Below are 13,853 nucleotides of genomic sequence, written 5' to 3' on the forward strand. Positions count from 1 at the left end.
GAAGAAAAGGGAATAAAAGAAAATACATAATAGGGCAACACAACATATACAATGTAACTACAGAAGCACTGGCATCGGATGAAGCATACAGGGTGTAGTGTTAATGAAATCAGTCCATAAGAGGGTAATTTAGGAGTCTGGTGACAGTGGGGAAGAAGCTGTTTTTGAGTCTGTTCGTGCGTGTTTTCAGACTTCTGTATCTCCTGCCCGATGGAAGAAGTTGGAAGAGTGAGTAAGCCGGGTGGGAGGGATCTTTGATTATACTGCCCGCTTTCCCCAGGCAGCGGGAGGTGTAGATGGAGTCAATGGATGGGAGGCAGGTTTGTGTGATGGACTGGGCGGTGTTCACGACTCTCTGAAGTTTCTTGCGGTCCTGGGCCGAGCAGTTGCCATACCAGGCTGTGGTGCAGCCTGATAGGATGCTTTCTATGGTGCATCTGTAAAAGTTGGTTCGAGTCAATGTGGACATGCCGAATTTCCTTAGTTTCCTGAGGAAGTATAGGCGCTGTTGTGCTTTCTTGGTGGTAGCGTCGACGTGGGTGGACCAGGACAGATTTTTGGAGATGTGCACCCCATGGAATTTGAAACTGCTAACCATCTCCACCTCGGCCCCGTTGATGCCGACAGGGGTGTGCACAGTACTTTGCTTCCTGAAGTCAATTACCAGCTCTTTAGTTTTGCTGGCATTGAGGGAGAGATTGTTGTCGCTACACCACTCCACTAGGTTCTCTAGCTCCCTCCTGTATTTGGACTCATCCAAATCTCCGGCCCACTATGGTCGTATCGTCAGCAAACTTGTAGATGGAGTTGGAACCAAGTTTTGCCACGCAGTCGTGTGTGTACAGGGAGTAGAGTAGGGGGCTAAGTACGCAGCCTTGCGGGGCGCGTGTTGAGGACTATTGTGGAGGAGGTGTTGTTGTTCATTCTTACTGATTGTGGTCTGTTGGTCAGAAAATCGAGGATCCAGTTGCAGAGTGGGGAGCCAAGTCCTAGGTTCTGGAGCTTTGATATGAGCTTGGCTGGGATTATGGTGCTGAAGGCGGAGCTGTAGTCAATAAATAGGAGTCTAATGTAGGAGTCCTTGTTTTCAAGATGCTCTAGGGATGAGTGTAGGGCCAGGGAAATGGTGTCTGATGTGGACCGATTGCAGCGGTATGCGAATTGCAGTGGATCAAGGCGTTCTGGGAGTATTGAGGTGATGCGCTTCATGATCAACCTCTCGAAGCACTTCATTACGACTGAAGTCAGGGCCACTGGTCGGTAGTCATTGAGGCATGTTGCCTGGTTCTTCTGATAGTGGTCGTCTTGAAGCAGGTGGGGACCTCGGAGTGGAGTAGGGACAGGTTAAAGATGTCCGTGAATACCTCTGCCAGCTGGTCCGCGCAGGCTCTGAGTGCACGACCAGGGATCCCGTCTGGGCCCGTCGCCTTCCGAGGGTTCACTTTCAGGAAGGCCAATCTGACTTCGGAAGCTGTGATGGTGGGTATGGGTGAATTATGGGCTGCTGGGGCACTCGCCAGCGGATTGTTGGTTACCTGCTCGAACCGGGCATAGATTGCATTGAGTTCATCGGGGAGGGGTGCGCTGCTGCCAGAGATACTGTTCGGCTTCGTTTTGTAGCCCGTTATGTTGTTTAGTCCTTGCCACAACCGCCGAGAGTCTGTCTGTGACTATAGCTTGGTTTGATATTCTCTCTTGGCATTCCGGATGGCTTTGCGGAGGTCGTACCTGGATTTCTTGTATAGGTCAGGGTCGTCTGCCTTGGACGCCTCAGATCTGTCCCTCAGTAGGGAGTCAATCTCGCGATTGAGCCATGGTTTCCGGTTGGAGAACGCACGTACTGCTTTCTTTGACACGCAGTCGTCCACACATTTGCTGATGAAGTCTGTGACGGTGGTGGCATACTCATTTAAGTTGGTCGCTGAGTTCTTAAATATGGACCAGATTCAAATGTCTAAACAAAACAGGCTGGTAGGAAAATTGGTGGAACAAAATGCCACAATTAATGCAGGTAGAAATTTAAATCACAGCATTCATTGCAATAACAATAATAGTCAATGCCATGAGTGAAGACAACTGGTGACAAATCCAGTCAAAAATAATAAAATGTTCTTTTGAAAAGATCTACATATATATCATTAAAATCGTTGCTGCGTCGTTGATTTACTTTAGATATCCTAAAGATCATATGCCTGACAAGACCATGTGGTTTCCATGGAATTATAGATCATAATCCTTTGCTGAAAGCAGCATGTTTGACCACAACCCTCTCACTATAAAAATAAAACATAATAAAAATGGCCAAGATAATAAAGTAGTTCCTACAGATAGTGTTAAAAATAAAAATCAGTGAGCAAAACTCCACAAGAGCTTTATGGTACCAATTTTCTCAGCTCACAAACTCCAGTTAATATGTGATTCTAATTTATTTAGCGTTTTTATCCTGTTTCTGCTCTTAATAGGCAGTAGGTCCAAGCCCGGTACATGGCAATATTGAACCCTGGCAAAGGCACTCCAAAAGTGCTTCAAAAATTGAAATCAGGGACTCAGCTGGAATAACACAATGGTGGGGGGGGGGAAACATACATTTTAAAGCCAAATACGAGGTGCTGTTTGGTGACGAGATAGGTGACGAGAGCGCATTTATATGTTGAAAGATGTTTTTCTCCCTTTGGAGCTACCGTGTGTGTCAGCATGGGGGCAACTCCATGGCGTTGCATTAGGGAGAGCACTGTTGTTAAGTATGAGGGTGGCGTCCTAGGCCTCTGGTTTGCAGACCAAGTTCAGGGAACAAGGCAAAGCCATCTAACCACAGGATATTGCATACGGCGTAACTAGACGTAGCAGCTTGAGCTGGGTGTCCTGCCCCCAGCACGCAATGAAGCTTGAGTAGAAGGGTTGAACATACTTCAACATAGAATCATAGACGTTTACAGCATGGAAACAGGCCCTTCGGCCCAACCAGTCCATGCCGCCCAGTTTTTACCATTAAGCTAGTCCCAGTTGCCCGCACTTGGCCCATAACCCTCTATACCCATCTTACCCATGTAACTATCTAAATGTTTTTTAAAAGACACAATTGTACCCGCCTCTACTACTACCTCTGGCAGTCCATTCCAGACACTCACTACCCTCCGAGTGAAGAAATTGCCCCTCTGGGCCCTTCTGAATCTCTCCCCTCTCACCTTAAACCTATGCCCTCTAGTTTTAGACTCCCCTACCTTTGGGAAATGACCATGGTGTGGTTCTTAAGTGCATTTCCTTCACGTGGAAACTGCCACCTTCTATCATCAATAATTCTAAGAACCTTTTAAGTGAGAGTGAGTAAGTTGAGATATGGGTGGGGAGGCAAGAAGAGAAACTTGCTGATAGAAGGGGTGGAAAAAGCAGATATCTTGCATTCCTTTGAATTATCATATCCAATTAGCAAAAGAGCAGAATGCAAAATTAGGTACAGGACTAAGACCAAGTGTAGGAGTCATAGATTTAGGTGTAAGCTTCAGCCAATGTCAAACAATCAAGTAGCAAAAGGAGGCTGAAAATGTGTGAGCTGCACATGCAGATACACAAACTGGGAGTCAAACATGGAAGACAAAGAATGAAAGAACAGCATAAAAGCAGAGATAGTTACAGGGAAATACAGGTATTTGCCATTTTTGTACTCGAGCAACATCACAAGAGATTAACCTGTCCTTTTCTTTTTTTTTGATAAACAGTTTTATTGAGGCATTTTGGCATAGTCAACAACAACAATACAAAACAGTGTGCAAAGAACAATCAACAGAGTGCAAAAACCAGCTCCCCTCCAATAAGGACCTGCCTAACTACCCCCCTAATCTACGTTGCCCTAACCCCCCCCCCTCCTGCCCCCCCCCCTCCCGCACCGCCCCCCACCCCAGCTGACGATTAATTTTCCGCGAAGAAGTCGATAATGGTTGCCACCTCCGGGCGAACCCTGACAGTGACCCTCTCAGAGTGAACTTAATTTTCTCCAGACCGAGAAAGCTCGCCATATCCAATAGCCAGGACTCCGACTTTGGGGGCTTTCAGTCCCTTCATGCCAGCAGAATTTGTCGCTGGGCTATCAGGGAAGCAAAGGCCAAAACGTCAGCCTCTCTCTCCTCCTGGACCCCCAAGTCCTCCGAAACCTCAAAAATTGCCACCTCTGGACTCATCACCACCCTTGTTTTCAGTACCCGGTGCATAACGTCCGCGAATCCCTGCCAGTACCCTCTGAGTTTTAGACATGCCCAGAACATGTGGACATGGTTCGCTGGTCCTCCCGAACATCTGGCGCACCTGTCCTCTAATCCAAAGAATTTACTCATCCGGGCCACTGTCATGTGGGCCCGGTGGACGACCTTGAATTGAATCAGGCTGAGCCTAGCGCATGTTGCGGTCGCGTTTACCCTACTCAACGCCTCCGCCTATAAGCCCTCTTCTATCTCACCTCCGAGCTCCTCTTCCCACTTAAGCTTCAGCTCCTCGGTCTGCGACTCCTCTGCCCCCGTAAGTTCTTTGTATATATCTGAGACCCTCCCCTCCCCCACCCATCCACTGGACACTACCCTGTCCTGGATCCCCCAAAGTGGCATGTGTGGGAAGGATGGAATCTATCTGCGTAGAAAGTCCCGCACCTGCAAGTACCTGAAATCATTCCCTCTCGCCAGCCGAAATTTCTCCTCTAGCGCCCTCATGCTCGGGAAGCTCCCTTCCAAGAACAGATCCCCCATCCTCTCAATCCCAGCCCTCCGCCATGCTAGGAACCCACCATCCATATTCCCTGGGGCAAACCGGTGATTGTCGCAAATTGGGGACCAAACTGATGCTCTCACTTCCCGATACATGCCTTCTCCATTGGCCCCAGATCCGCAAGGTCGCCACCACAATAGGGCTGGTGGAGGACCGTGCCATCGGGAGCAGCAGGGGTGCCGAAACTAGGGCTGCCAAACTGGTGCCCCTGCAAGAAGCGGCCTCCATCCGCCCCCGCACCCACCATCCACTTCCTTATCATAGCAATGTTGGCCGCACAGTAGTAATTACTAAGGTTTGGCAGCGCCAGTCCCCCTTCCCCTCGGTTCCTCTCGAGCATCAATCTCCTCACCCGCGGGGACTTTTCCGCTCACACAAATCCCATAATCATTTTATTGACCTTCTTGAAAAAGACCGCGGAATGAAAATGGGGAGACACTGGAATACAAACAGGAATCTCGGGAGGATCATCATTTTAACCGTCTGCACTCTCCCCGCTAGTGTCAGTGGGAGCGCATCCCACCTCCGGAACCCGACCCTCATTTGCTGCACCAACCAAAGTAAGTTCAACTTGTGCAACCGACCCCAGTCCCGCGCCACCTGTATCCCTAAGTATCTAAAGCTGTCCCCTACTAACCTAAACGGCAGCCCCCTCAGTCGACCTTCCTGGCCCCTCGCCTGGACTACAAACAACACACTTTTTTGCCATGTTCAGTTTATACCCCGAGAACCGGCCAAATTCCCTCAGGATTCCCATGATTTCATCCATCCCAGCCACCGGATCAGTGATGTGTCAGAGCAGGTCGTCGGCATATAACAAAACTCTGTGTTCCACCACCCCACCCCCCCCACCACCACCCGTACCAGCCCCTTCCAACCACTAGAAGCTCTCAGGGCAATTGCCAGCGGCTCTATTGCTTGCGCAAACAGCAGTGGGGAGAGGCGGCACCCCTGCCTCGTCCCTCGGTACAGTCTAAAATAGTCAGAGGTCGTACTATTCGTCCTAACACTAGCCTCCGGAGCCTGGTACAGCAGTCTAACCCAGTCGATAAAGCCCTCCCTGAATCCAAATCGTCCTAGCACCTCCCAAAAATAGTCCCACTCAACCCGGTCGAAAGCCTTCTCGGCATCCATTGCCACAACTACCTCCGCCTCCCTACTCCCCGGGGCCATCATGATCACATTCAGCCGCCTTCTTAGGTTGGCCACCAACTGCCTGCCCTTGACGAACCCGGTTTGATCTTCCATAAGAACGTCCAGCACACAGTCCTCAATCCTAGCCGCCAAGAGCTTGGCCAGTATTTTAGCATCTCCAGTGAGCCGAGAGATCGGCCACAGGACCCACATGCAAAGAACAAAGAACAAAGAAAAGTACAGCACAGGAACAGGCCCTTCGGCCCTCCAAGCCCATGCCGACCATGCTGCCCGTCTGAACTAAAATCTTCTACACTTCCTGGGTCCGTATCCCTCTGTTCCCATCCTATTCATGTATTTGTCAAGATGCCCCTTAAATGTCATTATCGTCCCTGCTTCCACCACCTCCTCCGGCAGCGAGTTCCAGGCACCCACTACCCTCTGTGTAAAAAAACTTGTCTCGTACATCTCCTCTAAACCTTGCCCCTTGCACCTTAAACCTATGCCCCCTAGTAATTGACACCTCTACCCTGGGGAAAAGTCTCTGACTATCCACTCTGTCTATGCTCCTCATAATTTTGTAGACCTCTATCAGGTCACCCCTCAACCTCCGTCGTTCCAGTGAGAACAAACCGAGTTTATTCAACCGCACCTCATAGCTCATGCCCTCCATACCAGGCAACATCCTGGTAAATCTCTTCTGCACCCTCGCTAAAGCCTCCACATCCTTCTGGTAGTGTGGCGACCAGAACTGAACACTATACTCCAAGTGTGGCCTAACTAAGTTTCTATACAGCTGCAACATGACTTGCCAATTCTTATACTCAATGCCCCGGCCAATGAAGGCAAGCATGCCGTATGCCTTCTTGACTACCTTCTCCACCTGTGTTGCCCCTTTCAGTGACCTGTGGGCAGCACGGTAGCATAGTGGTTAGCACAATTGCTTCACAGCACCAGGGTCCCAGGTTCGATTCCCGGCTTGGGTCACTGTCTGTGCGGAGTCTGCACGTTCTCCCCGTGTGTGCGTGGGTTTCCTCCGGGTGCTCCGGTTTCCTCCCACAGTCCAAAGATGTGCGGGTTAGGTGGATTGGCCATGCTAAATTGCCCTTAGTGTCCAAAATTGCCCTTAGTGTTGGGCGGGGTTACTGGGTTATGGGGTTATGGGGATAGGGTGGAGGTGTGGGCTTCGGTAGGGTGCTCTTTCCAAGAGCCGGTGCAGACTCGATGGGCCGAATGGCCTCCTTCTGCACTGTAACTTCCATGATTCTACATATACACCTAGATCTCTCGGACTTTCAATACTCTTGAGGGTTCTACCATTCACTGTATATTCCCTACCTGCATAAGACCTTTCAAAATGCATTACCTCACATTTGTCCGGATTAAACTCCATCTGCCATCTCTCCGCCCAAGTCTCCAAACAATCTGAATCCTGCTGTATCCTCTGACAGTCCTCATCGCTATCCGCAGTTCCACCAACCTTTGTGTCGTTTGCAAACTTACTAATCAGACCAGTTACATTTTCCTCCAAATCATTTATATATACTACGAACAGCAAAGGTCCCAGCACTGATCCCTGCGGAACACCACTAGTCACAGCCCTCCAATTAGAAAAGCACCCTTCCATTGCTACTCTCTGCCTTCTGTGACCTAGCCAGTTCTGTATCCACCTTGCCAGCTCACCCATGATCCCGTGTGACTTCACCTTTTGTACCTGTCCACCATGAGGGACCTTGTCAAAGGCCTTACTGAAGTCCATATAGACAACATCCACTGCCCTACCTGTGTGCCTCCAGGTCTTTGTCCCGTTTCAATATCAGGGAGATGGTGACCTGTGACATTGTCGGGGGTAAAACCCCTCTGTCTCTTGCCTCGTTAAAAACCCTATCCAGCACCGGCCCCACTATCTCAGAGAACGTTTTATAAAACTCCACCGAATACCCATTCGGCCTCGGGGTTTACCCGATTGCATGGCCCTGAAACCCCCCAATATTTCTTCGATCTTAATCGGGGCCCCCAGCCCGTCCACCAAATCCCTACCCACTTTTGGGAAGGTCAGTCCATCCAGAAAGCGCCTCATCCCCTCCGGCCCCGCAGGGGGTTCCGAGGTGTAAAGCTTACTATAGAAGTCCCAGAACACCTTGTATAGCCCTCCCGGACCTCCTACCAAGTTCCCCCCCCCCCCCCCCGTCGACTACCTTCCCTATTTCCCTGGCCGCCTCCCTCTTCCTCAGTTGCTGTGCCAACATTCTACTGGCTTTCTCCCCGTGCTCATAGATCGCACCCCTCACCTTCCTAAGCTGCTCCACAGCCTTACCTGTGGACAACACCCCAAAATTCAGCCTGCAGCCTTCGTCGCTCCCTTAATAGCTCTGCCCTCGGAGTCTCCGCATATCTCCTGTCTACCTGTAAGATCTCCTTTACCAGTCGGTCCGTTTCTGCCCTGTCCGTCCTGTCCATATGTGCTCGAATCGAGATCAGCTCCCCTCTCACCACTGCCTTCAGCGCCTCCCAGAACACCGCAGCTGAGACTTCCCCTGTGTCATTGACCTGCAGGTAGTTTTGCATACATTTCCTCACCCTCTCACACCGCCTCATCCGCCAACAAACCGATCTCTAGCCTCCATTGAGGGCGCTGAAAACTTTCCTTGCAGACCTGCAGATCAACCCAGCGTCCGGCATGGTCCAAAATAGCGATCACCGAATATTCTACGTCTGTCACCCCCGCCAGCAAATCCCTGCTCATGATCAAAAAATCGATTCGGGAATACACCTTATGAACATGTGAATAGAACAAAAAGTCCCTCCCCGTCGGCCGACTAGCCCTCCATGGATCAGCAGCAGCCCCCCCCCCCCCCCCCATTTTCTCCATAAACCCCCTCAGTTCTTTTGCCTGCACCTTACCCGTTTTTGAACATGACCGGTCTAGGTCGGTGTCGAGGACTGTGTTAAATTCACCTCCCATAATTAGCCTGTGCGAGTCCAGGTCAGGTATCTTCCCCAGCAGTCTCTTAATAAAATCCACATCGTCCCAATTTGGGGCATATACATTGACCAAAACTACCCTCATCCCCTCGAGCTTACCACTCACCATGACAAATCTGCCTCCCCCATCCGAGATTGTACTATCCACCACGAAGTGCACCCGTTTGTTAACCAAAATCGCGACCCCCCGAATGGAAGACCTGGCTAACCCAGCCCTTCCTTAATCTGACCTGGTCAGCTACCTTCAGATAACCTGTCCTTTTCACAGGCTGACAGTAAAGCAAACTGAAGAGCATCAACAAAGAACTCGTCAATTGTCAAGATTATGGGCGCGATTCTCCAAAATGGAGACTAAGTGTTTGCGACGGCGTGAACGCCGTCGCGTTTCACGATGGCGCGAAACGGGCGCGGAGACTACCGATTCTGTCCCCCACAGGGGGCTAGCACCGCGCTGGAGCGCTTCATGCCGCTCCTGTCTCCCTTCCCGGCGCCAAATGGGCACCGCGCCAATCCGCACATGCGCAGTTGGGCCGCGCCAACCCGCGCATGCGCGGACTTCTTCAACGCTCCGGCCCCAACGCAACATGGCGCGGGGGTTCTGGGGCCGGAAGCGGAACAAAGGGGGGGGTGGTCGGCCCGCCGATCGGTGAGCCCGATCGCTCGCCAGACCCCATCGGAGGCCCCCCACCAGTGAAGGAGCGCTTTTACCCGTCCCACAGGCCGCCCCCCAACCCTTCGCGCAGTGTTCCCACCGGCAGCGACCAGGGGTGAACGGTGCCGGCGGGACTCTGCCGTTTCCGCGCGGCTGCTCGCATCCGGGCCGGAAAATCGGCGGCCTGGCCTCGCACAACAGCCCGAGACTGGCGGGACCTTGCTGTGCATATATTGGCTACAACCTTTGGCAAGAAAATACCAATAACTTCACTTCCAAAGCACAGTAATTAATTGGCTGTGAAGCACTTTAAGACATTTGAAGGATTTGAAAAGTACCTTATAAATGCAAGCTCTTTTGGTCCATGTTACACAATTGTTTTGGAGGACAAAAACAATATTGAACAGGAACACAACTTAGTGAGTTTGAAATGCAGTAGCACACAATTTAAAAATGTCCCGGATATATTTATTGTTTAGTTTAACTCGCGCACACCTCCCCCCCCTCCCCCCACTACAATCTGAAACCCTCAATGGAAGCTAGATTGTGGCAAGTCAATTAGATATCCCACCGAAACATGTCTGAAGCTGTACCTCCAAATAATAGCTAACCAAACTGGAGGAATCCACCAGTGACATTTTAATAGTTAACTGTGGCCTTTTTGGACATTATCCTTTCTAAATACCCAGCCAATGCCAAACAAAGTTCGAGCACGTATACAGTGTAAAAAATGAAAATTACCAAAGAAAATCATGATTTTTAGCTTAGATATCTGCACTAAATCAGCAGGCAATAAAAGGAATGAGGTGTCCGTGCCCTGTGTTTCATTGTGAAGAAACGGCAAGAGGACAAGGAGGGGAAGAGGGAATAAGCAGTGGGACAACCGAGCAACAAGAATACAAACCAAGTAAAAGTGAACCAGGGGAGCCTGCAAAACAAATCAGTGGAAGAATTCATCGTTTTTAAAACTGGTTTACAAAATGCCAACTGGACATTCCAGTTAATTGGCACATACTTGAGCAATACTTAACTCAATGCGCAGTAGGTACTTCGCGTGATGCAACAATGGCAGAGAAGATCATGCCTTGACAGCTACACTTTTTTTTTTACCTTGAAACATACTGCTGGATACAGTCAAAACTTGCTTGAGGCTTGTCTTTGCTGTCAGTCGATAAGTAGAATGAAAAACATCGTGCACCATCATGACAGTCTGAATTAGGAGCAGGAATTTTGATGTACTGCTATAAAAAAAGTGAGACATGCTTCAATGGCTTTAAAAAAAATTGTAGAAATGTAAACATAACATACTTTACTGATACCACTGATTAACAGAATAAATTGTAAATCACTGAACACGACTGTAATATGGCCCAACATTTGAAACATGGAATTATACTTCACAAAAGGAGGCCATTTGGCCCATTGTGCCTGTGCTAGCTCTTAGGAAGAGTTATCTAATCAGATTCACTCCCCTGCGCTTTGCCCATAGTTCAGTATATTTTCCCCTTCAAATACTGATTCAAATCACTTCTGTAAGTTATTATTGAAACTGCTTATACCACTTTTTCGGACAATGTATTGCAGATCACAAATGGCTGTGTAAAAATATATATCTCCCTTCTTGAAACATTTCAAATGTGCCACATTCCAGCTTATGCAATGATTCAAGCAGGTATAAGTGACGGACACGGAAGAAAAAACCTTTTCAAATATTTTATTTTTCTGCTGACAAATTAGCAATGCCGGACACACTGGATCCACCAATCAACCCTCAGACTAGTGCTAACTTCAACATTTAAGCCTGTAGCACTGTACAAAGCAAGCTTCCACTGGGGATCAGGGCAACAGAGACCCAAATTTTTAATACACTGAAAGTTTAGGAGGCGTCCCAACCTCTGGGTCAGAAACTCCAGGTTCAAGTCTCACTTCAGAACATGACAGCCATGGAAGGCCTGTTCATAATGTGGCCAAGCAAGTTGACTGTCAGCCTATAAATCCTTCCTAAGCCTGCTCGCAGGCAATATGAACAGGAGAGTTTCCCGGTCAGCCATGCCACAGAAGGTAACAGCAAACCACTGTAGAAATTTGTCAAGCATAAACATGGACCAATCCAATAGAAACATGGACCAATCCAATAGAAACATGGACCAATCCAATAGAAACATGGACCAATTCGATAGATGTCCATGGACACCAACCAGTTGACTAGGCGAATACCTCAACTCACCACCAACCCCTTCTTCAGGCCTGGTACCTTGGAAAAGGAGGAATATAAAGTCTGCTATTGTACATAAGTATTATGATCTCGGTGGAGTCCAGCAATTTTTAAAAAGAAATTCAAACTCCCAGTTATTAATTGAAAGAATTACATCACAAGATTTCAGTTTTAAATTTTAAAAGACTTCTCTGTTCAAGGGTAATGCAAAACAGGTACTAACGTAAAACTACATTTCATTAATGCTTAATACTTTAAAAGTGAAAATCTCACCAGACCACATCCTATTCCACTTTTATTTCCACACAAGAGTTCCCCTCTATATTAAAAGGATCTTGAGGTTCACCTCACTTCTCCTGGGACCGAATAAAGTGTGCCACAGCACTCAGGAATTCACTCTGATTATCCTCAATGTTCCTGCTATTCTTTGAAGTATTTTATAAACTGTGCAATCTATCCCCCATAGCAATGTGATATGCCTGGGATATCCCAGTAAGAAGTCTTACAACACCATTCACCTGAGGAAGGAGCAGTGCTCCGAAAGCTAGTGTTTGAAACAAACCTGTTGGACTTTAACCTGGCGTTGTAAGACTTCTTACTGTGCTCACCGCAGTCCAACGCCGGCATCTCCACATCATGGGATATCCCAGATAGAGATTAAAACTAACTGACTATCTTCAGTAGGCTGCGTACTTAGCCCCCTACTCTACTCCCTGTACACACACGACTGCGTGGCAAAACTTGGTTCCAACTCCATCTACAAGTGTGCTGACGATACGACCATAGTGGGCCGGATCTCAAATAACGATGAGTCCGAATACAGGAGGGAGATAGAGAACCTAGTGGAGTGGTGTAGCGACAACAATCTCTCCCTCAATGCCAGCAAAACTAAAGAGCTGGTAATTGACTTCAGGAAGCAAAGTACTGTACACACCCCTGTCAGCATCAACGGGGCCGAGGTGGAGATGGTTAGCATCTCCAAAAATCTGTCCTGGTCCACCCACGTCGACGCTACCACCAAGAAAGCACAACAGCGCCTATACTTCCTCAGGAAACTAAGGAAATTCGGCATGTCCACATTAACTCTTACCAACTTTTACAGATGCACCATAGAAAGCATCCTATCAGGCTGCATCACAGCCTGGTATGGCAACTGCTCGGCCCAGGACCGCAAGAAACTTCAGAGAGTCGTGAACACCGCCCAGTCCATCACACAAACCTGCCTCCCATCCATTGACTCCATCTACACCTCCCGCTGCCTGGGGAAAGCGGGCAGTATAATCAAAGATCCCTCCCACCCGGCTTACTCACTCTTCCAACTTCTTCCATCAGGCAGGAGGTACAGAAGTCTGAGAACACACACGAACAGACTCAAAAAAAGCTTCTTCCCCACTGTCACCAGACTCCTAAATGACCCTCTTATGGTCTGATTTCATTAACACGACACCCTGTATGCTTCATCCGATGCCAGTGCTTATGTAGTTACATTGTATATGTTGTGTTGCCCTATTATGTATTTTCTTTTATTCCCTTTTCTTCTCATGTACTTAATGATCTGTTGAGCTTCTCGCAGAAAAATACTTTTCACTGTACCTCGGTACACGTGAGAATAAACAAATCCAATCCAATCCAAAACATCCCTTTGACTGCAAGACCCATATGAATGATTTATACCTCTATTAGGGGCAAGTGTATATTACCAGACTCACCTACTCCATTACGAAGCTAAGAGAGGACCACCTATTGTTTTTTGTTTTCACTCCTTTAACTCTACCCATTCAAGTAAACATGGACCATCCTTTGAACAGTAATCATCTAAGGTAATCATCTTCTCACATCCAGGTTTTTCCCCCATTTAACTTGCATTTAAAAATTAAATTCCCTAAACTATGGGTTCCCAAACTGTGGTCCACAGAGCTGGTGGCCGCTGCCATGACCAGTGAACATATGTTTAATTTAACATGTTTAATTTTAAAAGAACTAGAGAATTAGAATTAGGGAAATCAAATGGGCCAATCACAGCAAGGCCTCTTGTATCCCTGACTAATCAGGGGCTTTACTCTGATTAACTCAATTGATTTACTCCAACTTGCGGTGGCTGGGCAGATAAGCTCT

General features: G+C 48.3%; 1 protein-coding gene across 2 annotated transcripts in view; it reads right to left on the minus strand.

Moving 5' to 3' along the window:
* Positions 1 to 13,853, minus strand: part of LOC140386399 (RNA polymerase II elongation factor ELL) — a 173,162-nt gene that overhangs the window by 82,867 nt on the left and 76,442 nt on the right. Inside the window, exon 3 of one of the 2 annotated variants that reach the window (XM_072468700.1) lies at positions 10,634 to 10,761. In XM_072468700.1, coding sequence (XP_072324801.1) covers positions 10,634 to 10,761 — 128 coding nt within the window. Of the gene's footprint in view, positions 1 to 10,633; positions 10,765 to 13,853 lie in introns of both variants that reach the window. The other variant, XM_072468699.1, reaches the window with a different exon arrangement.

Source organism: Scyliorhinus torazame, chromosome 12 (genome assembly GCF_047496885.1).
Source record: "Scyliorhinus torazame isolate Kashiwa2021f chromosome 12, sScyTor2.1, whole genome shotgun sequence".
NCBI lineage: Eukaryota > Metazoa > Chordata > Chondrichthyes > Carcharhiniformes > Scyliorhinidae > Scyliorhinus > Scyliorhinus torazame.